The following is a 26368-nucleotide window of genomic DNA, read 5'->3' as shown; positions in this document are numbered from 1 at the left end:
TTCGGGGAAACCCCCTCGTGTTTTCCTGTCCCCTCGACCTCGAGTCGTTTTCATTCCCAGGTACCTGTCCTGATGTACCTGCTATAATACTGTTGAAGGACCAGTATCCCTCTCTGCCCCTCCAGTCAGCGATTCATACACAGTTGAATCGTTTGTTCTAGGAAAAAAAGAAATTGGAATATCGCTTGTAAAAAAAAACAGCAGCAGCAACCACTCCTTCTACCAGCATTATTTGTTGTATTTTGCCTACTTACCACCACTGATTGACTGACAATCGGGAGTGGACCTCCTGCTAATACGAGGGTGGGTTCGTAATAATTGTTAACAAGAGTCTTCGACAGAAACGTTTAGTAGATATCGCACACGCACGTCTTGTGTGGGCAGCCTAAAGAGAGGATAGAAATTACTGTATGAAAGTAACCTGTTTGTGTGTGTGTTGTCCCTCCTTGTTTAATGTGCATTGCTCTTACATTGATTTTACTTTATTAAATGGATAACGGTTGCGTTTGTGATCTTTGCCTAGAATCCACTGTGTGGCAGCATTTGGATGACATGTCACCCAGGACGGGTGCGGGATCAAGCAGTTTCCTGTCCTACGCAGCAGTTCGCAGTGGTAACAGTGCAACGCCGTCCGATATGTCGTCCCTGCAGAGCCACCAGCCCGTCACTTGCAGTCCTTACGGGTCGAGCCACGTAGGAACTACGTCCATGGTCAGTCCGCCGTCTGGCTGCGGGATGCCGCCGTCGTCGTTCTTCCGGACTAGTCCGTATTCGGTGGGACCTATGGCCAATGGAGGACATTTCGAGAGAATTTCTTGTCATCCGTCTTTGGGATATCCAGGTGAGTGATCGTTTTTCATGCACCTATGTTTTCGGTATATAGAGTGAAAGTCTTCTATTTAACGATATTATTCTTTTATGTAGAGAATTTCCCGTAACGTATCGTGTAGTACAGTATAATGTAGATCAATGCTCTTCAACTGCTAACTAAGCAACCGCGTGATGGCTACTGGTTTGCGGACCGGTGCCAGTCCGTGAGAACTTTCTGCTGATACGCGAGAAATTTTGACTTATTCTTTGACTGAAATTTTGACTTATTCTTTGACTGAAATTTTGACTTATTCTTTGACTGAAATTTTGACTTATTCTTTGACTGAAATTTTGACTTATTCTTTGACTAAAATTTTTATTAAGGCCGGTATTACACTATGAAAGTTTGATAAAATCCATTTTATAAAATTTGAAAAATCTAACCAATAAGGTTATTGGTTACATTCTAGAAAATGCAACCGTTGACTTTATTGGCTGCATTTTTCAAGTTTTATAATAGGACTTTTATCAAACTTTTATAGCGTAATACCGGCCTAATATGTATAGGAGCCTACACATAAATTTTTGATTCAATATTTAAACATTATACCATCTCTTATGCTGGCTTTTATTTGTCTTTGCCATGAGCATATCTGCGAATCATTTTTCCTATTTCTAGTTTGCCCATCCGTAAATTATTTTTCTGCCATTTATTTATTTTTTGCCAGTCAGCATATTATTTCTTTCCTTTACGATATTTATTTCTGGTTTGCAAATTGTTTCTCATTTATTTTTTGCTGTCCAGAAATTATTTCGCACAATTATTTGAAAGTTTAAATTATATTATTTATAATTATTTGCCAGTCTACAAATTATATATTTCTCCCATAATTTTATTTTTTTATCAGTCTGCAAATTATTTCTCTTTTTCTTCCATTTTTTGCCGGTCCTCAAATTATTTCTCCCACTATAATTTTTTGCCGGTCTACGGATTTCCCTCCATTTATTTATTGTCGGTCCTCCAATTATTCCCTCCCAATTGTTTGCAAGTTTTATTAATTATCAACAATATCTACAATTAATTGCCGGTCCAAAAATTATATATTTCTTTTCCATTCATTTTTTACTGGTCTGTAAATTATTTCTCCCATTTTCTCAGGTCAGTCAAATTGTTCAAAAATTTTCCCCGGTCCGTAGTTGTAAAAAGCTTAAAAAACACTGCTGCAGATAGTCAAATCGAATGAATTCCATCAATAAAGATAAATCCCCTTATAACGATAATTTTCTTCGGTCCCTTGAAAAACGTAATACAGGAATTTCATTGTACGTACGAATTTCATTTTTCATTTCAAAGTTTATTTTCATATTTGATAGTTTCAAAATTGAACAGAGATACATGTATTTGCTGATGTAAGAGTAAATTAAGTCCACACGAATACAGAAGTGGTGTTAAAAAAATTAATATATATATTAATGAAGTTTTGGAAATAATTACTATTATATATCCAATTGTTATTAATTTTAAAAATGTAATTATCGAATGAAAATTTTTTTATTATAATTTTTGGTTTTATAGACTCTTACGTGTATAATAAAAAATCAATTTAAAGATTAAAAGATGTCAGACATCTTTCCCCGCCCGGGAGGCTACCAGGGCAACACTTACTAAAGAATTTTCAAGATAATCCTATTTTCTAGTGGGTGTTGACCAGGGCCCTTTCTCGCAAGAGCAAACGGGGAGTGTTTCCGGGGCTCATAAATTTTTGGGGCCCATTCGGATGATAAAATTGACATCTTTCGATATTTTGATTTTTTAATAACAAATATTTTTAATTCTTGGTTGTCTTGGGGGACGAGCCGTTCTACCCCTGCGTACGCCTCTGACTAATGGAATGTTATATAAACGAAGAGTCTCAAAAAATCTTATTTACCCAAGCCCTAAATTTATGAGTAACAGGTCCTGGAAAGGGCTTTCCGTTTACAAAGTACCTGTCAAAGACTTCGGAGCCTGTTTCATGAATTTCATAACATGATCATTTAATTATTATCGGGAATAACTGTATTCGATAGGTATGAAAGTATATTGTTTTAGAGGACATTCAAGTACTACGTCAGCAAATTTTTAGCAATTTTAGACGCCCCCTCCCCCCCCCCCCCGGTCAGCAAAAAACTCCGTTAGCTTTGCCTCCCCAGTTCCTAACGTGCATTGGGATCAGAGATGTGCGCTGGCGGGGGGGGGGGACACGAGCCCTCTATGCACTGCCCCCCAAGACGATCAAAAATTAATTTTTTTTATTCAAAAGATATTTAAAAAAAATTAAAACTTCTGAAGAATGGTACAAAAATGGGTACTGGAGTAAGCCATGCTAAAACACGTATTTCTTTAATATTGATGTTCGCACAAAAAAGACTGACTATTTTAGCATGTTTTGCAATCATATTAGTTAAATATCTCTATAGAGGACATTTGGACCATTACCGTCGTTCTAGGTAGAACCAGGGCCGTCAAGATCATCATAGGCCCCCCGGGAAAAGTGATTATTCTGAGGTTGTACCTGGCAAATTCTCGAAAATTTGAACCAGTTCTCATTTTTATGAGGCCCCCCGAGGCGTGCCCGGGTTGGGGCCATGCGTTAAGACGGCATTGCTTCTAAAGGTCGATCTTGCTTACGTTCCTGTTGAAAGGCGTCACCAATTCGAAAATGAGATAGGCTTACTGAATTTTAGCTTGAACTTAGAATTAATATAGGTTTTTATGATAATCAGGAGACTTGACTAGTGCCAGTTCACCAAAGCGTCTGAAAAACTCGGATTGGTGCCTAAACATTGGTACAAATAAAAAAAAAAATCCACATTTCTAATTGTGATTATTCACTGAGATATTTCAATTCAAACAACGGAGAAAAGTTGGGAAAGAACAGCAAAAAACGAGGATAAGAAGCGTCCATTAGTTTATGCCGCCCTTTCCCAACTTTTCTCCGGTTTTTGAAAATTCAAATATTTCGGCGAACATTGCACATAGAACTGGAATTTTTTGTTCGCATCAGGGGAACAACTTTCCGATTGAGTTTTTGAGGATAGGGTGTAAATATAAACAGAGTTAATTTCCATATTTTAATAACTATAAAAAAAAATTTTCAACATGAATGATGTATCGGAGTTCTACACATTATTTGGATAATTTTTCCAATTGGAAACATGCCGCTAGGATCACAATGGTTCACCAGTAAAATGCGGCATAAAGGGGGTATTGATCGAAATGCACATTATTATGAGAATTCGAACCGTCTCGGATTAGTTATTGAGACGTCGTTGGTCAGAAATCGTATTCACTCTACAGTACAATAAATTCTTTCTCGATGACCACCGGATATCTTGGGAAATGGGGGGGGGGGGGACCTGTGAAAAATAGGTATATCATTCACAAGGACCTATTCAAATTTATTCCTGAGAGAAATTCACGAATTAATCCTCACGTTCAAGACCATAGAAAATTCTTTCAGAAAACTCGTTTTTTTTATATCTCGCCGCCACCAGAACTCTCGTGGAGGTCCTCGACAGTGGAAAAAAAAAGGAGTGAAAAGCTCAATCAGTCCATAAGTAAATTTGCATCCTGACGGATTGGGACCCCATTGTGTGTCGGGAAATTGGTTAGGCGGTTAAAAGCGTGGTCAGGCATGTCAAGAAGGGTAGATAAAGTTGAACTTTGAAAATAAAGAATCAAGTTAAGCAGATACTGTTAAGGGTTTATAGACCACCTGGACGATAGATTGAACCACCCCCAACTCCTTTATCCTATTTTTCACCGTTGTTGATGTACTATGTAGCACCTGAGGGAGGTCGCGGGGACCCCCCTCTCGTATATATCCACACATCCATTTTTTTTTTCTTGTAGGGTTGTGCACCTACTGCGTAGGAGTTGATGGGTTGACTACCGCATCCCCAACTGCAAAACCTCGCACGCAAAATAGACACGTCTGTCGTTGGCTTTTCAATTGACACTCAGTTGCGGACGGTGCTGTTGATCCCCTCACTAGGGGGGGGGTTTTTATAACGGGGGATTATTTTTGGGTCTCGCACTGTATGTACTGTTACACACAATGTTTTATTTGCTCTGGATATTCCTATGGGCAACTGTTGCTTTTTCATTGCTCCTTTTTTCATTTCCAGCAATCGCTTCCACAAAATTCCTGTCTCTAATTAATGGATATTTTGCATAGAATTTTTTTTATCTTAAGCTTCGATTAATCGTTCTATGATCCAATTATTTAAGACCCGATTTTCCTACCACCCAATCATGGATAATATTTTTGGTTGATATTATTTGAATAACTTTCGATAATTGATTTACAGAGAAAATACAGTAAAAAATTTTAAGTAATTTTGAAACCTCATCATTAATGTTTCTTATAGTATATCCACTTCCATTTTTTTTTTTTTGCTATTCATTGGTAACTTCTACAGTTTTATCCTTGTAGAACTTGTGTTTTTACGTGCTCAATTTATTAAGCGCAGTGATTTTGAACTTTGAACCTCCTTTATTAACCAAAGTTTTTGAACCCCCCCCCCCCCTTCTTCACCTTTACCAAAGCCCACAACATCCGGAATGCTCACAAAAATTTTGTAAATAGCGTAGAGCTCCATATACTATGGGCTTACCTTCTTATACCCATTAATCTTTCTGATTTTGGATAAAAAAAATTCAACAAGTGCATTCCAAATTAATAAAATACAGCTTAACGAATGTCGTTTTTAGGTGTTTGTAGCATTAAAAACAATTTAGTGGTTCGGGGCATTTATAATTTAACGTTTAGAGGCCAGCGGGATTTAAATTTGGAGTGGAATAATTCGCGTGATATTTAAATTGTTAGTCAAGTTGCTCATGCGATCAAAAATTAAGCCCTTTAACTTTTTGTTACCACAGATTATAAAATTTAATGAGTTAATAAAGTTACAGGGCCTGATTTTCCCATGCGCAAGTGGGGCATGTGCACCCAGGACCTCTTAGAACCCCAAAATTTAAACACCGTATATTGACTAACAAAGTACGTTTAACCCTAATGGCGGGACCATTTCACCCACATCCTAGAGCAGGGCCCTAGGCTGGGATCTTCGGTGGGCTTCCATGTCGGACTTTTCGCGGACACTTCCATAGTGAATTTATAGCGTGAAAAAAACAAAAAATTATGATAATTGTTCCGAGCCCTGTCAGCCCCACCCGTGGGGGGGGGGGAGATTAGATTTTATTTTGTGACACTGTATTTTCACTCTCAAAACTGGTACAGGGTAATTTTTGAATGCTTTAGCCTTATGAACATTTCATAAATTGGAATCTTACTTCTACGACTCACGGTTGATGAGATAAAGACCGCATTAGCACTTACAGGACACCCTGTATATCTCTTCATTGAACTAATGTGTTAGGAGTTGCTAGAGAAATATCAATAAATATTAAGACCAAAAAAGACATTCAATGTCCAAAATAGGACCTACCCCAACCGGAAATACAGTAAATACGCAGCAGCTGGGATCGTTGCTCACAATATTATCATTACCGTATACTCATGTCATATAATTAGTATGATCTAATACCAGCTGTCTATTGATTGACTCGTAAAAAAAAACCAATGAATATAAAGGTGATTATCAGGAATATAAATGTTTTAGCAGATATCAATTAACTTTACTGAAGACATTGTTATTCTTGGTAAATATACAGTTATGCTGCTGTAACGATTATTCCCGTAGCGTAAAGCACAACCTGTTTGCTCCTTCTGGGAGTTGGTGGCTGACCAAGCCCATCTCTATTATCGATATTACCATCTTACATGACTTTAATAGTAAATAGATGAAAGAAAGAAGAAGGGGGGAGGAAAAAAAGGTCTTTATATAATTCTATTAGGCAGTATTCCGATCGCGGTCAACAACAGTTCTGTGATAACGATCTCTCTTAATTCACCGTGTACCTCCCTCAACGCAACAGCAGCCTGTCTCCTACAACATCATGTACTATACGTGAGTGTGTGTGGCTCATCCGGTCTTGGTAGAGAACCTTGTAATTACCCCACGGTGATTTTTTTTATTTTTATTCCGTTAAGCTAGAGTAGGCATTTTCAACCTGGTGCTCAATGCCTGTGCCTGATTTCGAAGTTTGAAAGACATTTTGATTGACACTGTGATCAAACGCTCTCATTCATGTGCATTCAAAGATGCTGATTTAACCCCTTTAAATATTTCGAGTTGCCATATAGGTGCTCTTCTGATGACGGGCTGAAACGATGTTAGCGAGTTTGAAAAGAACCCTCCCCCCAAAAAAAATTAAAATAAAACCGTTCTCTCAATTTTAAATTCTGTCTTGAATTATCATCGATTTGCATTAGGCATCGCAGAGCAAAGATTTTTCCATGTTTTGACTTTTGACTTTACAGTGGATCCTGCTTATAGCGTTCACACTTGGAACGCTTTCTCCTTAGAATGACTTATTTTCTTAGTCCCAACGCTTAGTTATGACCATTTCTCGTTTAAAGCGTTTTCCCGCTGACAACGTCTTTCCTTGACGGTTTTTTGAAGATTGTTATAAGTAGAATGCACTGTATGTAAGAATGAGATTAGGATTTTTAAAATATCTTGCGGCAACTCGTGTTCAATATTCAAAGATTTTCCGTAAATCTAATCACGGTGACATTTACGGTTGGGAATCACTATGCTATAATTTTGTAGAACAAAAAATGCCTCGTCGGGGAGGGAAGTCCGACGGCACAGTGTCTGGGAATCACTATCTCAGCGGATGCGATTAGAATATTATCGGAAAACATGAAGCTTTTTATTTTAGTACTAAAAATTTAAGCAGCAACATTTTTTAATGCCTTCATATGTTCAATTGATGCATCTCAGCCTGTATATATATATAATGTTCAAGATATTTTTTTTCCGAAAAAAAAATGTAAGGATAGTGAATGATTGTAGATAGACACGTGCGGATATGTCATATTTTGTGGCTCTGGCGGACAACGTTCCCCATTCCTGTGTATGATCTCCGTTTTTCCTTTATAACGAGAAAACTATAGAAAAATTCCGACATAACGAGTACGACTTACAACGAGAATCTCGCTATAATGAGTGATTTGTAAGAGATTGTCAAACAGCTAATGTTAAAGATATAAATATATTCGGTTATAGGGAGGTCAGAATTAGGAAGCATTTACTATAGCGTCCACGTATTTTCAAAAATGCCAGTCTTTCCTTCTCTTTCTTCGAGAATCGAACATGATGACTAGAGCCCGGAAGTTCAGGCAGAATGCCTTTTTTTCGCCTATTTTCAACCTTTTTTCTTTTGTGAAAATGGCCTTTTTTTTAATTTTTCTGCAATAAATGCCTATTTCGATTCGTGAATTTTAGAGTCCTTATTCTGTAGAACTGCAAAATAATTTTTGTTTAAAATCTCCAATCTTTAGTACCAATCGAGGTGTTCGATCGATTGCCATCAAAATATAAAAGTTTAAATTTTCGTATTCCCGCCGACAAGGCGATTGCCCTCAGTCGGATTTTCGTCATGGTAGGTGATGGAGGAGGGAATTTCAAAACTTCCGAAATGTTTTGTATTTTATCAATAATAATATAAAAAAATTTAGGTGTAATATTTGGTTAAGAAATTGGAAGAGCGATGTGTTGATGCATGTATAGATGAGAAGAAATGTTTTTACTAGCGGCCTCTGCTGCTGAATTAAAGCATTAATTTCTGAATTGATGCATATCGTAGGAATATGATCTCTTATTTTTGAAAAATGGATGTTTTAAGTCCTTATTTTTGATGAAATTTATTATAATTAAGCTCAATTGAGAATTTTGACGCAGTCAAATACCGGTTAATATATTTTTGTTATTTTATTATCGTGCACAAATTTTATTCCGTTTCGAGATAGTTTCGATTTTGTGCGTAGCGATTTTTTTAGCGTCATCTATCATTAAGTTTAGACATCATTTTCCAACTTCACACGCGTAAAAAATTCTGTGGCCATACTTTTTCAATTTTTATCGTTTTTGTTTTATCTGAGAAATCAATTTCTCAATAAAATGCGGAAAAAGGGGAGGGGGCAGATATATATTTCTCCTGATGCATGTATAAATTTTCAAAAATATCATATAAATTCATATATCATATTAAATATTTTCAAAATATATTAAATTTTGACCGGACATACATTTTTATATGCCTATACCTTCGCATGAGTTCAACAGAGACGGGTGGGATGAGATGCGTGATGATTTCATTCGACCTTTGTCGCGTCCAGTGACTAACTTTAACAACGGGACCAGAAGCTGAAAATAGTTTCCGAATGATTGAAAAAATTGTGAAAAAATGAAGCTTCCATGAAGGGAAGTGATCAATGATATGATAATTGGGAATTTTTTAATTGTTTAGTTGGTCGGCTAAATTTCTTTGATAATGCTAAATTCTATGTAAAAATTGCTTTAAGAATAAGCTGCTGTTTCACCAAAAATCTGTTTCAAGTCTAGAGTTCAGATCATTCGTTAATATTAGAACGAAATGATATTAAAGGCGTTTAAACGCGGAAAAAGTGAAAATTTTCTACAATTTCATAACCTCGCAGAGCAAAAATTGGAAATTCGTTTATAACGAGAAGTCCGTTATAACGACAGATTTCCCTGTGATTTAAAAAAAACCTGTCGTTATATCATATGTTTTACTCTATAAGTCACAAGCCATGTTCACACAAAGTTACTTAACGCTAGCAACAACGCCGTAAGCTGCCAGGTTTTCTATGTTCATATGCTGGAAGCATTAACAAGGTTCCAAGCAACCTGGAAAGTCAGAGAAATAAAAAATTGGTCATGAAAAATGTAAAATATTTAGCAAAAGTCATGGAAATATGCGAATATTTGATTGGAACCCCTATTCGGGGGTTCCCAGCAAAATCGGTTTCATCATTTCGTTAACTTTCCCTGACAAAAAACCTCCGGAAGAAAGAATTCAAAATCGTAACCTTACAAATCTCGAGTTTTTGGTTAACATGATGGTTCCTGTTCCCAAGAACCATCATGTGACTAACGCGTTGACATGGGTTATACCAGTCGTATAATAGTACCAAATAAAAATGTGAAAATTTATGACCGATCTGTAAGACAACTGAACATTGTTTTACTGTGGAAACGCAATCCTTAAATGGTACCCATAAAAAAAAGAAGCGTGTGTGAGATTGGTAATGAATTTCCGAAGCGTGCCACGGTACGCCATTTTAGGGCACACGCCATGGAAGAACGTTTGCAGCGTTACTATGTCGAAATAAACGTAACACGAAACGAGCTTGTAGATTAAATTCGAATAATATTTATTTTCGTACAGACTGTATTTGAAAAATGTTACCTCTCCGATCACTGAGCGTAACCCTCCGAATATATTCCCACGGGTATTAGAACCAATACTCGAAAACGACGCCATTTCTTTCTCGTTCCATAACCCCTTTCAAACATTTCAGACCTTGTTAGTGGGAAATAAATGAGTTTAAACGATAAACGCCAACAGCTACAAGAAGAAGGAACAGCTTTCGGCCAATTTATTATTTGTGAGTAATGTTTGGAGTGGATACGCCATCATGCAGAGATTCTCTGATTACGACACAAATATATATTTATTTTCTTCTGATTTGTATATTTCCTCCTACCGTAAAAAAAAAAATGTAATGATTAATGATGACTTCTTATTTTGCTTTCCTCTTTGAAGTTTTGTTTTGAAACCCTGTGCACATTTTCATCTATAGTCGCCTGGTACATTCGAATAAATAGTTTGAAAGAGCAACTTGAAAAACGATCGCGTCCAAAATTGACACTGGCGGAGGGGGGGGGGGGGGGGAGGTGCGCATCAAAGCAAACCTCGGTGCAGGTGCTTTCAGACACGGTGGACCAAACTGAAACTTCCCACGAAGCTCGCGGGCCACCAACGCGTGTAATTTAGTGATATCTCAATAGAAAGGCCAACGGGGGGCCCCCAAGTTTAGCAGGAACATAAACAATTGAAGACTTTCATTGTTATTCCGAAATTATTTCTTTTTGATTAATTATAAATTTTGATTAATTCTGAATTTTTTTTTCACAAATTCTGAATTTTTTTTCACAAATACTGAAATTTTTTGATTAATTGTTCTGAGATTGATTTTAATCTGAAATCACTTTAAATGATTCTTTATTCATTTCAATAATTCCAAAATTGTTTTCCTTCTCAATATATAGAGCATCTTGAAAAATCACTTCTTTCAATAATTATGCAGTTATTTTTTCATAGACTGAAATAATTTCTATCAGAAATTACGAAATTATTTTTCTCATTCATTTAGAAGTTATTTTTTCACCAATTCTGAAATTATGTGTTTCAAAAATTCTAGTTATTTCTTTCATTTATTCTAGAATTAATCGTTTTTCAATGTTTTCAACCATGTTCTGAAAAGGATAGGCGGGCCAAGCTTCAAGCTCCGAGGGACAAATGTGGCCCCGCGGGGCATGCGTTGACGAACCCCCTGCCTTAGTGTTTAACCCTTTTTCGTTCATGGCCCCCATGGCTTATCCGGTTACCTCTCCACTCTTATCTAGGGTGAAGAAATATTAGGTCAATCTCGGTACCCCTGGAAGAATTTCAATGAGCTTTCCTCTTAAAAGGGTTCTATGATGGTCCGTCTCAACATTCTGTGGCTCCGTTGGGCAAAGTGATGTTCTGTGGAACCCGTACTTTATCTGGTAGTGTAACAACTTGACATTTACAAACTTACTCTCGAAAATCATAGTACTGTACCAGATCTCATCATGTATTGAGATTACTTAGTCTTTCTAATTAGACGGAAGTCCCCGGGCAGTGCTTGGATGGGCAATTTCGTAATGATGGACCTGGTTCCATGGACGGCTCTGCTTGATTTTGAAAGTAGTCCCATTTCCCCCTCACAATATTTCACTTGAAAGCTTCATTTCATAAAACGTCTGCATTTTTTTCAAATATCTCATTGTGTCCTTCCCCTCCAACTTTCTGTCATGACTGCTCTTCCATGTCTTTCATTTTATTTTCACCTGTACCTTCATTAGAAATATTCTAGGACAACAAGGGATTATATTGCTCCAAGCCGAGAACCACGGCCTTGGATGGATCAAAGACGTTTTGGATAGTCAGTCAAAGTTTATTTAGTTTTATTTGAATTAATTTTCAAACCCCCCCCCCCCACGCGTACATTTCGAGGCCTTGGGGAAATGCACCAATCTCCTATATCAGCGTTTCTCAAAGAGAGCGTCGCGGCTCCTAGGCGTGTAACCAAACTTTGTCAGGGGCGTCACGGTAAGCTGTCGATATTGATATGTGCCGTGGTCGGTGCTTTTAAGCGGCTCTTTGTTAGATTATTCTGCAGATAGAAGTTGAGGATGACAAGGGAGACGCGGCTGATAAAAGTTTGAGAACCACAGTCCTATGTGGAAATGAAGAACAACAGTTGATACATATACCATTGAAAATTATTTCGCTAGTTTTTGACTAAAAAATTGCACTCGCTAATTTTCTAACTCAAAATTTTCTGCTAAAAATATTTCTTGAATTCCTATGAAAGAGTTCTTTAAATTATCGTAAGAATGTACAACTTTAAAAATACATGTTTTTTCAATTACATTAATTATAATTTTTAGAGTTTTTATACATTTGATCGTCGTAAAAATTATTACCATTTTCCACTAACTTTATCTCTTTATGGCCAATTCATGTTAGATTAATTGAACTAGCATCTTCGGTTTCAATTGCACAGGCATCTCGTAAACATTCCACTAAGGAATTAATGTTTAGAAAGCTACTGAACATCTTAAATGAGCCCGATTTCCGCATGAGCTAGCCAATTGCTCCAATAAAAATGAAGCTTCCAAAAGTTTATAACATTTCTTCGTCATTTCTTCAACTTAACATTTTTTACTTCAGCCATGGAGTCCCAACTCCTTCCTCGCCTTTATCATAATGTCTATTTTGCTAAGGGCCCCGTCCAGTTTTCTTGTATATTTTCCGGACTCACTTTAGTCCGTTGAAACTACATTAAAAACACAAAACAACAAAAATGATTTTCTTCCTGGTGATTTTCGGAGTATAAATTTGGGACATAAGGGAAGAAATTTATGTATTAAAATTTTCTAAATTAAGTTCAGAATCTAATACCTTTCCAGAAAAAAAAATAGTGCTCTCAGAAAAGAATATACACATTTTTTTAAATTAATCGAACAAAATTGTGGCTTTTATCAATCTTGCAGAAGGCCAAACTTCTTTAAGCCTTTGTGCAGTCAAATATTTTAGCCTCACTGCTTAACGCAACGACTAAAAAAATTTAAGAAAATACAACAATTTTTTTTTTTTGTACAAGCCAATATATTTGCACCATACCATAAATTTTTTTGCTCTGTGCTATTCATACCCCACACAGCCATGAGTAAGAGTAAATATTCTCTGTCATGATGGATCATTATTCCATACGAGTTAGATTTTAGTAATTTGAAATACGAAAAGAACGTGTAAATACAAAGCAACTGACGTATTAAATAATACGTGCTTCAGCGCAAAAAATCAAAACAAAAAAAAAATATTATTTTGATGACCGGACACACGTACTAAACAGCGGTTTTTCTTCAGTAGGTACGGATGGAGGAAGCGCATAGAATTTCAGTGATAATAATAACTACAATGGTTTCTTCTTTTTTTTTTCACTAATGTGTAATTGCCCGGCGTGACCGACGCTGCAGAACGCATTTCAAACAGCGTTTATACTTTTTCTCTATTTTTTGGAAATTCGACTCTCTGCAATATTAGCGACGATAACAATAATAATAATGAGAGAGAAGAAAAGAGGTGAAGCTCACGTGCGCTCACCCTTAGATCGACTCTAGATAGCTAACATTAAAAAAAAAAAGATAATAATCGGTGTCCTTTTTTCTAAGCGTGTCCGAAGTACAGACGTACGTATCACTCAACGGACCGTACAGGGTGAAAGAAAAGAATGATTTCCGGAATAATTATTCGCGGTGAATATTGTACATATTACATTGTAAAAAAACCGACTGCGAATTTTATTCAAAAAAATTTCTATCGCTTTAAGATGGTGACTGAAAATAAACTTTTGAATCGGAAATATTTATCTTGTTTTCCCCAAGAGTATGCGAGGCTATGCTTAAGCATTTTAAAACCAAGTTTGGAAACAGTTTTGCAGCCTCCTGCAAGAAAGAGACGACTAACATTACGAAAGTTGCAAATCCCCCCCCTCCTCAACCCCACGTTTCAGTTGAAATTGGTTTCGGTTTCGTCACAATAACATTCTGGCCCATCCCGAATGTAACTTGGACAGAGAAGTTTTGTACTGTTCAAGTCATTTCCTCGTTTACTTAAATTAATTTTCTTCGTAAAATCAGCGTATTTTAACCCCGCTCTACGGCCAGTATTCTGCTGTTACACCCTCCGCACTTGCCCAAGTCCGGCGCTCCATACGTCATTCATGCCAATATGGGTCTCGCGTTGTCCACGGGTTATTTCGGACTTAGGAAATCATCGGGTCGGGTTGGTGTAATCGATGTTAAGATGCTGCCGCATACCACAAACTTGCGCAGCAATGGAGTAAACGCTGTTTTGTTGGGATGACTGGGTCCGGAATCAGTCGTAACCATGTTAGAGCCAATCAGTCCGTAAAATGTCGAGCCTTGTTTCGTCATGCAAGTTGCTTGAGTCACGCGTCGTTGGCATTTATGTTCGACTTTTAAGTTTCCTTCAACATAACTTCTTGGTCTTGATCAACAACTGCTCCAGCAAAGTTCTTCCTTATATATGCACTTCGTTGAACTGTCATTTACTTTTTTTTTTGTTGTCCCGGGAGGGAGAAGGTAGTATGTACATATTTTGGAAACTTCACAAAAATAGAATCATTTCTCGACTACTAGACCAGACCAAATCCGCGTGAAAAAATGGAAAAAACAACAACTAAATGTACCGAATTGGAAAGAAAAAAAAAAGACATTTACAGACATTCACATTCAAAAACATTCCATTTATGAATCGGTTACAAATGGAATAACAATTGTATAATCATTTACATAAATTTCTCGCATGTTAACATGCTGCTTGTTGTTTCATTGCTCCCACATCTTTTAAAGGAGTCCCTTTTTTGGTCAACTAAGACGTAGGTTCTCAACCTGGGCCTCCCTTGTGGTTCTGGGATAATCTAAGGGGGCCACTGGTGAAAATCAGATGAAGGGAGGAGCCACGACATGTGATGACGGAGGCCACAGAGCTGTGAAGAAATAGAGACGAAGAATAAATTATTTGTTCTTTGTCTATGCAAGAAATAAAGTTTTGTAGTGAAATATATGGAGGAGGAATGTGTGACTGCTTTCAGAATCCAGCAGAGCTACGCATATACAAGGACTATCATAACCCGTGGGCCTAACACAGGGCTTCATCTCCAAAGGGGGGGGGGGGTCTACCTGAGATCTGGGCCTGTTGCTCTCTATCGTGAGACTTTTTAATGGGGAGATCGGCTTGCATTCGCGCCTCGAAGTTGGGAGCCACAGAAAACCAACTTCAGCCGACCGCCACTGGTGCCGGTGGAGTTTAAACCCGGAACCTCGCGATGCGAGTCTGTCACTATGACCACTCGACTACCACAGCGGTTAAGAGATCCACACTATAATTTTCAAATGTAAAACAAATATGTGATCATCTACTTCCAGCTAAATGTGGTGCCCCAAAACTTGGCATGCCATGCACATAACGTCTACAAGAGGGAAGCTCAGTGATTTCTAGCCCGAGTCGATGTGTCGGAAGGTTAATTTACTGTGTAGGTCCGTTGGATCGTTCGTTGTATTTCACACACTGACCTATTTCTCTCATATAATTCATCTCTTGGGAAGAATCATCACCCCAAGATGATCTTACTTTAAAATTTTTGTTTATTATAAATTTAGTTTTGATTAAATTCAGTTTAATAAGTATAAAGGGTCTTGCTCTAGGGTGAGGGTAGCGGGCCCTGGAGAAGACGGGGAGCTAAGAGAAAAAAATATTGTCCAAAGGGGGACCATGAGCTGAAAAAAGTTTAAATACTGTAGCAGTGTTTTTCTCAACCGGGAGCCACGTGGCTCCCTTGTGATAGGCTTACTGGGATAATTTAAGGGAGCCTCGGGAGAAAAAGTGGAAGGAGAGCCATGGCATTTAGTTAAGGGGGGAGCACGTAGAGTTTAGGAAAAAAATATGTGAAGAACTGAAGTTGAGTGAAATATGGTGGGAAAAAGTGTGGTTACCTTCAGAATTTAGCAGAATCGCCCTAATACTAGAGCAATCTTAATATATGAGGCCTATTCAGGCATATACCGAGATGTCCGTGTCAATAAGGATGGCTTACCTGGTGAGACTTGGAACTACTATTACTTAACCAAAATTTTCACCTCGTACACATTCCTCTGTAGAATTTCTAACGAATTGATACAGGGACGTGTTGCGTGTGTGGAAATGCATTGCCCTAACGCAACGTTCCTCAACCTGTCTGAACCCAAGGACTAGTGAAATGTCTGAAACAATTTGACGGACCACTTGTGTCCCGTGTTTCAGGATTACATTCCTGTATTTTTGGTTGTTCTGACTGTTTTATTCCTTTTGTTCCGTTTTTCAAATAATGCCTATTTGAATTTGTAATACAGTAAAAACTATTACAGTATTTAATATACCGTATTTGGGATTCCAATTTTCTGCATTTTTTTGAGGTGTGGTGAACTTCAGTATGAAAGTACAATTTTTATTTGAACCTATGTGAATATAACTAATATCAATTAAAACAGCTGAATAATTTTTCATTCAGTTAGAATTGAATTGTCTGTCTACTGTTTGAGAAACACTGCCCTAAAGTACTGTATTAATGTTGTCAAGAATTGAGCTTATTTCGTGTTCTTGCTGGTGCTACCATATGGCCTCCATATTTTGAAATAAAGATGGTAAGTGCTCGAATTTCTCGTGTTATGTGAGGATCATGTTGATGGTCTGCCTGCTCCCTGTGGAGAGACAGGCTCGCATTCGTGTTTCGAAATTGGAAACCATCAGAAAACAAACTTAAGCCGTGAGATTTGGTGCTAATGTCTTCCGAAATTTAACCGGTAAACATGTAAGCTGTTACTTCCAGCAAAGTATGGGGCGTCTAGAAGAATACCACTTTGCCCAGAAACTCATGATATTAAGATGGTCTTGAATGGAACAAGGGCCAGAGGTAAACTCCCCGAACTCTAGCCTAATGGTTTCGGAGACTGATTTTTGTTCACTATAAATTTACTGAAAAAAATCAGTTCAATACGAAGAAAGGGTCTCACTCCCGCATGAGAGACGGGGGGGGGGGAAATAAGGTCCAAAGATGTGGGGACACGGTGAAAAATGTTTAAGAAACACTGCACTAGAAGATGTCGTGATTTTCTGATGAATTCATAGTGTTAAAATTAGAAATGTATATATACGATCCATCCAAAAGGTCCTCCCCGGCTTAAACACTATCAGCTTCTCACTGTGAGGAGGATGCATATCTTTCAGAAAATAATTAATAAATATCAATATATAAAGGCTGATTTCAAAATGATTAATTTCATTGCTATCTAGCGGTGACTGCTGGAAATTTTGTGGTATTACTTGTATTACCGTACTTCTTGGGGCAAGAGCTGCAGTAAAAATAAAAAAAGTTTGTTCACTGTAAACATCACACTTTTCCAGGAAGAAATATCGCTTTCATATAATTACTGTTTTCTTGTAAGAAATACAATGGCGTAATAAACTAGAGGAAAAATTCCCGAAATAGGCTTTAATGCCACACATCACAAAACGATTCTTTATGAATACACTTTGCTAGCATAAGAAAGTTCAATGCAGGTGTAGTAATGGACTCTCTAATAAAATTTCCCTTCAGTCTGTAAGAAAATATAATGTCGATCCCGCTTATAACGTTTTTGCAAAAACACCAACTATAAACGTTATAAGTGGGAAATGTCTATAAGAGTTATGACATAGTTTTACATTTGCCATAGCTTTTTTCATGTCCTTTTTAATTTATTAACAAACATAACGGAACACAGAGATTTAATAAAAAGTAATTATTTGTTATAATAGTCAAACTATAACAGTTTTTTTTTATAACAGTCAAGTTTCCGCTAAATCTGCATATTACATGTGGCAAATTTTCTTGCCTTTAGAATAAATATTGAAAATTTTCCGGTCTTTTAATTGCTTCTGCAAACAGAGCTCTACATTCACCACCAGCTGCAACAAGTTTTTGTAGATGATAACCAAACTTAGAGCTTTTCTTATTAACTTGCTCTGAGATATTTTGACTCGAACTGAGTTCGGAAAACCTTAACGCATTCACTGCTTCATTTTCTGAAATTTCAAAGGTCATGAAAGCGTGGTATTGTCTGTGAAGTATTAAATTCCAAGAGTGCAGTAGAGAAATCCGATTTTTCGTATCTGAAAAAAACCGCTTTTAAATGCTACTTGACGCTGGCGTCTGAAAATCTGTCAAGTTGTTTGTTTTGTGTCCATGTCACTCTTTTGCTGCTTAATTTTGTATCAATAGATTCATAAGTGGATAAGAAAGACCACCGTTTATTTGTTATGTGCAGTCGTCTATAACACCACTATGAGAAGACTAATTTTTTGGAATCGATCTAATGAGGAAAATTTGAATAAGACCGCAAAGGCAAAATAATCTCTTCTCTGAGAACTTTTTCTAGTTCTTATCCGTCTCCCTATTCAGAGATGTAACTTCGATTAACCTTGTGTATTTGAAGAAATGATAAGGGCAATTATGCTTTGCACACTATTGCTGGATAAAGTGAGACAACAAAAAAAGAAGTGTTCAACACATAATTAAAATTTTTGTTTCTTCACATGAAAAAAAGGTGAAAAAGTACGTTGATTTCAAGGAAGGAAAAAGCCCGTTGTGAATTTTCTGAACGTTGTAAGCGGGAATAGTTAAAAATTTAAACGTTGTATCCGGGAAAAGTTAACATTATCAATATAGGAAAAAATTAAATTAACGGAAATTAGTCGTTATAAGCGAGATCGACTGTATATATATGAAATGTTTGATTTCTCATTTTAAAAATAATAACATGTACCATCAAAATATTTTTTTAAAGCATTTATATCACCTGAAATTAGTGATTTAAAATATGTTTTATGTAAGTAATATAATAACGTTCTCTTGTAAAATCGTTATCGTCCTATAAATCATAATAGCACGAGATATACGAGTAAGTATTGTTTTCTTAGGATCTTTTCCTTCAATCAGTAGCAATGCAATTTATACCTTTAAGCGGCACAGCAGAAACCACAAGATCTTCGAAATTCCATACTTTTCTTAATGAAGTAGGTTTTCTTATGATTTTCAGCAGGTGCAAACTAAGAGGTATAGGAGAAAATGTTGCGTTGAGAGAGAAATCAACTTCCCAAAATATCTGTTCTTAATGAATGCTAAAATAAGCAGCTTTTTTCAGGCGGCCTTATATCTCGCCAATGCCGCTTAAAGGGTGAATCACTTTGGACCTGATGATAGCATGATAATGTTCATAGTAAATTTCTTGGTCACACACATTGCAGTTTTTTTTAAATAAAAATTATTGTGGATATCAGCATGAGCTCTGTAAGCTTCCATTATTACGTTTTTTTTAAAAGTATGCACAGCGGGGAATAAGCCAAGAAATACGGTACTTGTCCTTTCCAATGTATTTCTCCATTTTATCTAATTACAGAGTGCATGTATATCAAAATATTTGAAATGCATTAAATTTTATATTGTTTTAACAGCTTTTGAAAACTTCAGCTTGCTTAATAAAACAATCTTGAATTTTGTAATAGGTGGTCCACCAGCAGGTCGTAAACAGCGTCGGGAGAGAACAACTTTTACAAGACCTCAGCTAGATGTTCTAGAGTCGAATTTCCAGAAGAATCGGTACCCTGATGTGTTCATGAGAGAGAAAATCGCGGAGCAAATAGGTCTTCAAGAACCCAGAGTCCAGGTAATTGACCAAATTTTCTCACCGTACGGTGTACAAAGTTGGATTGATTCATCATTGTCTCACAAGTTGAATTCTCATACCTTAAACGAGAATGTACTGAAAATTGCATTTTAAAAAGCTGTTTCAATGCATATCCCTATTCATTTAAGAACTATTTTACTTACCATTAATTCAAGTTCTTCGTAAGCAGGATCAACCTTTAAGGTGGAGGGTTTGGCACAAGAAATATCTTCTATAGAAATTGTTGGGTTGCCAACCTTCAAAAATCATTCACATTAACAGGAATTAATTAAAATAGCACGTAGAAGGTATATTTCGATATACTTCTATTTTTTTTACGAAAATATTTAGGGAAAAAAAATCAAGTTTCTGTTGTCTTGGGGGGGGGGGGGAGCACGAACTCCCTTTGCTCCTGCCCCTCCCACTTGAGTGAGCCTCTGATCTTCATCTGTTTTGAATGGGCTTCGCCACCGAAACATTCTTCCGTCAGTGAATTGATACATTTCAATAGACCAATAGATTATTTGTGCGCCATATATTATATATGACTAAAAAAAATTAATATATGTATTGATCTGTAATATCAATGGCTATTATTGACTATCAAAGGGTCTTCAACGCATGGTCCGTGGGCCCCATTTGGCTCTCGGAGCTTTTTGCCGTGGCCTGCCAATCATTTTAGGAAAATGGTTGAAAACATTGAAAGGCGATTAATTCTAGAATTAATGAAAGAAATAATTTATAAATCAATAACAAATAATTTCGTAGTCTGAGATAAAAATTATTTCCCAATAAAAAAACTTATAATTGCATAATTATTGAAAGAAATGATTTCAAGATATATTGAATTAAAAATAATTGCAGAGAATTCTACTAAAATAAATAATTGCAGAATTATCAAAATGAGCAATTGCAGAATTATCAAAATAGACAATTGCAGAATTATCAAAATGAACAATTGCAGAATTATCAAAATAAAAAATTGCAGAATCGCTTAAAGTGATTTCGGATCAAAATTTAATTGGAATTAACTGAATTAATCAGTGTTGGTGGTCCGTGGGCTTCGTGAGCCATTTCAATTAGCCCGCAATGTCTGAAAGGTATAATAAATCTCCCATAACGTATATCAATGTAATGTTAAATTTTCTTAAGTGAGGATAAAAGTCAACTGAAAAATCTTTTAAATCTTCCAGGTATGGTTTAAGAATCGAAGAGCAAAATATAGACAGCAGCAGATCAATGGCACCAAATCTAAGAAGTCCAGAGGAAGCCCGCCACCTCCTCCTCAGACCGAATCACCATTGGAATTAGACCCACTTCGATCACCGAAACATGAAATCCTCGATTCGGAGTTGTCTTCGACCAAGAACCTCATGGAACCTCACGCATCTTCCAGCGGCACGAGCCCTGCATCTTCCGTAACACCAAACCAATCGGAATCGTGGACATCCGCGAGCTCATCGTCACCATCTTACACACCACCGAAGAGTAACTTACACAGGACCAGTAGCGTACCGTCAACCTACCAGTACAATGGATATGCCTCCAACGGATGCGTCCAGAGCTCTTACAGCGCTCCTTGTTATGGCAACTCGCACTCGGACTATTACAATTACCCTCCAGTAGCGCAACCTGCTCCGGCTCACGCGCAGTTCTCTTACAGTCATCATCAGATGAGTAATCATCACATGCAGAATACCCAACCCATGGGTTCGAATCGGGATTATGGTAGTTACGGGCTCACTCGGAACGAAGCTACGACCCCCGAAAGTTCCAGTATGTCGACGTCTCTTGGCTCCAGCAGGTTGGGATTCCTATCGAATTTCTATCCTTTGTGAAATTCCGTTCAGAGTCAATGTTTTTGATCGCACCAAAAAAGAAAAAGGGACAATTCACGCAACAAAAAGTGTGCATCGGCTGTGAAGTCATCAGAATCAATTAGGATTCTGAAATAGAATTGAGAGAAATTTCAGTCTTTTTTGCATCTTGAAAACTTCATGAATTTATCATGAAGTATTTTTTTTATTATTATTTACGAAGACTTTTATAGACCTAGGGGAGAAGTTTCAAAGGAAAGAAAAACGGACATAAACAAATATGTATGCGTGTGTTACGGTCATTGTCCGAAGTGTGGGCAGTTCGCGAATTAGTCTGATGGGTCCGCAGCATATGAGAAGCTAGATTTCTCCGAGATTTAGCTGGCTAATACGTGAACTAACCGAACTTCGGACATTGACCATGACATTTGAAACGTGCTTTCAACATGTTCGAATATTTCCCCACGTTTCTAGAGTTCTCACCACTCTAGACAGCCCTAGACTGGCATCTATGTACGCACATATTACACGTCACTGAATCAATTTCTCACATATGTTAACAATGTTATGTGTTACATGTGAAAGACATATCCTATTATATCTCAGGCTAATGCTAGTGAATGGAATGTTTTTTTCCCTCCCATGTGTAAATATTTCAGCAAACTTAACATTAATTCGTGAAATTTTATGATGATTCTTGTTATTGAAAAAGTGTTATTTTTTTCAAAAGACAAAACAGAAACGTTTTTGCCTGTTGCGAATTCTTTTACTTGTTTGTGAACGTCATTCTCTGAATGTAAGAAAATTTTTGTATGTACTTTATAATCAAAACATTTGGCATATTGATTTTTTTTGCTCGAAGTATATGATGGTGGTGTATAAAATGAAATTATATTTATGTGTATATAATTTTTATTTTTATTTTTGTGTTTTGTAATTTTATGTGTATATAATTATGTGTATTATAATTTCAGAAAAAGAATTATGTGAAACAGCAAAAAAAAAATAAATAAAAAATAATAGCACTGTAAATACCATTGAAAAAAAAAAGTTATATAGAAGAGAATAAAATTTGAGTTTATTTGTGAAAACGATTGTGCTCATTTATTTCTCATTGGAACACAAAATTCAATTACGATAAATCTCATGCTGCTAGGATATTGTATCCGAACATCTATCATGAAATATATAAATCAAGTGAATTTCTTATAAAATTAGGAAAATTTGAGAGAAAAAAATGAGGCAATTTATAACGAGTAAAATTTGCTTTGACATTTTTAAAAACATTTTTAAAAATCTTTTTAATCTTAAAAAAAATTTTAAATTTTTTAAAAAATCTAAAAAAGTATTTCAATGTTTTTTGAAGGATATATTTTCAATTCTTTTAACGTTAAATATTAGATGAAACGTTTCCATGTTCACCCTTCGATGCATTTTCATTTTTTCAAAGTTTACATATATTTTACCGGAAGATCCATTTTTTTTTATCCCTCTGAGTGGGTTTCAAGTGCTAAGCTTATATGCAAGCTACTATTCCTCACGAAATTTTTGAAGTTAAAATCTAGGCAGTGTAACTTAGGTAGGTGGCAGTGACGATTTTGGAAAACTGGAAAAAATTGAAATGCATCGAAGGATGAACATGAAAAATTAAGAGGTTAAGTAGATAAATTTTGTGTGCAATCGATAGTTAATTACCGTGCTACCATATTACCGATAGCAATTCATTCCGATAGCGGCGGTTATTTTTCAAAAGTTTATCAGTGATGAAAAATAAATTCTTAAAAGTATATTAGTTGTGCAGTTATTAGATTTGTATTCAGTCTTATTCCATATTTTATTGCTTTATCAATTAAAATATTACCGTAATCTCCAGTAAATGTGTGAGCCACTACATTTTATATAAGCCGCATCCGAAATAAAACTTGGAACGGGCGTGGTTTTTACGCGCAGTAGCTCCGTATAACCCTCGCGTACTTTTCATTCAAAATAATTTAAAAAAAAACATAATTTGAATTAAACTTTGATCTGTACGTTTGATTAAACTTTTGAGTTTCATTTCAAAATTTTTGTAATTTATTCATAACGCGCATTGAATATTTTCCGAGTAAAAATTACTTGTTTTTTAACTTTATTAAAATAGATGTTCATAAAATTTTCAGAGTCCCTTGAAGTTCAAACATGAGAAAAAAAATGATTTTCAATTTGCCACCAGAGCTAAAACGTAACTTTTAAAGAGACTACAGTGTATTAAAATCCACAGCACAAACTCGCATATCACGCTAATACCAGAAGACTATTGTGGATGTTCCGGATAAAATTTTATTATTAGTCACCGTACATTTTTTTTCCAATAATGTCACAAGAAGGAAATTTAAATCAATGGTAATATGCGAATATATATTGCCACACACATACACGTCATGATATTTTTAGGACATTTTTATTTTATTCAAGATTCATACCAATGAAATTTACGCAAATTTTTATAAACAGCCTACTATGTAGTATTTTACTAGTTGTGAGACTGAACTACTAGAATCATCAACGATATTCCCTTCTAAAAAGTGTTCGAATCCGCTTTCTCACCAAGTAATAGCCAGATATTCTTCAGCATTTCACGTTTGTAACACTGTTGGAATTTAACCATTTCGGTACTGGCGATGCTTTTTAATTACCCCCGCAACATCCCGAAAATACGTTGTTGAGTGTGGGTATTTTGAAGTATACATCTACATAACTACAATTACCAGGTGACAGTACAGATGTGGGACTATTAGTATTTTTTTAACATGTTAATTTTTATATAAAATAATTTTATACTGAATTATTGTTTGATTATTTCGTCCCTGTAAAAGTGTTTACTGTATTGTACTTTTGTGCAATGCTACAAAACACTGCTTTTATCAAAATGTTCCTACCAAAAATGAAATGACCTATCAAAATGTTCTTTACCAAAACTTTTCATGATAATTATTTTATTTTTTCATAATGTGGTACTGAAAGGAATTAGAACATAGAATTAACATTGAGTATAAATACTAATGTCAATTCTGATGGATAACATTAATTGATGACATTTCATAAATGGTGTGCCCGAGTGGCATGGTGGTAAGATACTCGTCTACCATCGTGAACCCAAGGGAGGATATAGATAAGATATTTTCCCTAACGAACTCGAGGCGACCACCGATAGACAGCGCCTTCACTTCCAACCCATCTCACTAATGGCAGTAAATTGCAATATAGCGATATGGCCAGAGTTGGTGTTTGGTGAAGTAGTTCATAAAGGGTACCTACCGAGCCTAGGGCGCGCGACCACACCGATGAATGGAGAACTTCATTTCCCACCCAACTCCACCGGTTGAAAATTACCGTATGGCGATATATGACCGGAGTTGGTGTGCGGTGTAGTAGTAGTAGTTCATAAATGTCACTTCGGTGCCACCCTAAATCTAGAGATTTAGGTGAAATTCCAGAGCTTCGGTGTCACCCATAAAGTGTCTTCAAATACTGGCTAAAAATCTTTCCCATCAAACTACGTTAAATACAATTTTTTCCCAAAAACGATTTCCCACCACGCTGGCAACTAGGCAGACGCACCCTTATAGAATCACTATCTTAATCTATAGCCTGACCATGATTTGGCAAAACTATAATGAAAAAATCCTGCAAAATGACTTGGAACTGAAAAAATATATATGTTTTTGAAACTATCTAAAGTCTAAACCGTATCTATCTTGGGTCTTCAATGCATGGACCGTGGGCCAAATGTGGCCCTTAGAGCATTTCACCATTTCCCACCATTTTTAGGAAATGCTCAAAAACATTGAAAGATAATTAAATAAATAAATAAATAAAAAACTAGATGAAGACACACATTCCACTACATATCCAACGCCAAACATTCTTTTTGTGGACCTTTTAATTCCATTATCTCTATAGAAAAAAAGTCTATTATCGGCCGTATATTCTCTCTCTCTCTCTCTCTCTCTTACCAACAAAAACTGCCATCGCAGGTGAAAGGATTGAAGATTGAAACGGATTTGTTAAATTGAGGATTTTAACCAATCCGGGTTGATCGCTAGTCCTTTACGCTGCGATTGTATTTTAAACTGTGTTGGTGAATACGGCCGTAAATTCATCACAATTTGCAGAAATGCTTTGTGTAATCCTCAAATAATTGGATTTCTTTTTTTCAGAATTAGTGCCAGAAATAATTGCAGAATTGGTGATGGAAATAATCTCAGAATCAAATTTTTTGTGACAGAAATAATTTCCGAATTGGTGACAAATAATTTATGTTTTTACTCGGGGCTGTGTTAAGCCATTAGTCATTAAAACACTACTGTACATCACGTCACGTCCTCATGAGAATCTGGATTAGCTTACAATTATAAATATCGCAGTATGACAGTTTGATGAGCCGCGGGCTTCATGAGAGGTTCGATTTCGGCCTATAATGTCTAAAGACTTAAATGGTTCTGCTAGGTTAGGTGAAAGACTCCTGATCTACACTGATTTATTATCAGTCATTAAATGGACATCATTACGTAAAAGATGGTCCAGAAGAGAAAATCACCATATTATTACACAATACGCCTCCTTTAGCGCTAATAATTAGTTATAACAGCGACTCTAAGGCAACCTAATCTGCCATACCTATGGACTTGAAAGAGTTAAATGCC

At 36.3% G+C, this 26368-nt stretch overlaps 1 protein-coding gene across 1 annotated transcript in view; it reads left to right on the top strand.

Annotated features, from left to right (window-relative positions):
- The window catches only part of LOC149082850 (uncharacterized), a 53510-nt gene extending 30740 nt beyond the window's left edge, over nucleotides 1–22770 (top strand). Inside the window, exons 2-4 of the mRNA XM_089236905.1 lie at nucleotides 524–841; nucleotides 19706–19866; nucleotides 21060–22770. Coding sequence (XP_089093031.1) covers nucleotides 553–841; nucleotides 19706–19866; nucleotides 21060–21704 — 1095 coding nt within the window. The 5' untranslated portion in view covers nucleotides 524–552 and the 3' untranslated portion in view covers nucleotides 21705–22770. The remainder of the gene's footprint in view (nucleotides 1–523; nucleotides 842–19705; nucleotides 19867–21059) is intronic.
- Nucleotides 22771–26368: the final 3598 nt, after the last annotated feature.

This window comes from Pholcus phalangioides, unplaced genomic scaffold (assembly GCF_987345545.1).
Source record: "Pholcus phalangioides strain wild (caught in Gottingen) unplaced genomic scaffold, Ppha-v1.0 ptg000009l_1, whole genome shotgun sequence".
Taxonomy (NCBI): domain Eukaryota; kingdom Metazoa; phylum Arthropoda; class Arachnida; order Araneae; family Pholcidae; genus Pholcus; species Pholcus phalangioides.
Note: the sequence above shows the minus strand (reverse complement) of the source record. Positions and strands in the feature narration are given on the sequence as shown.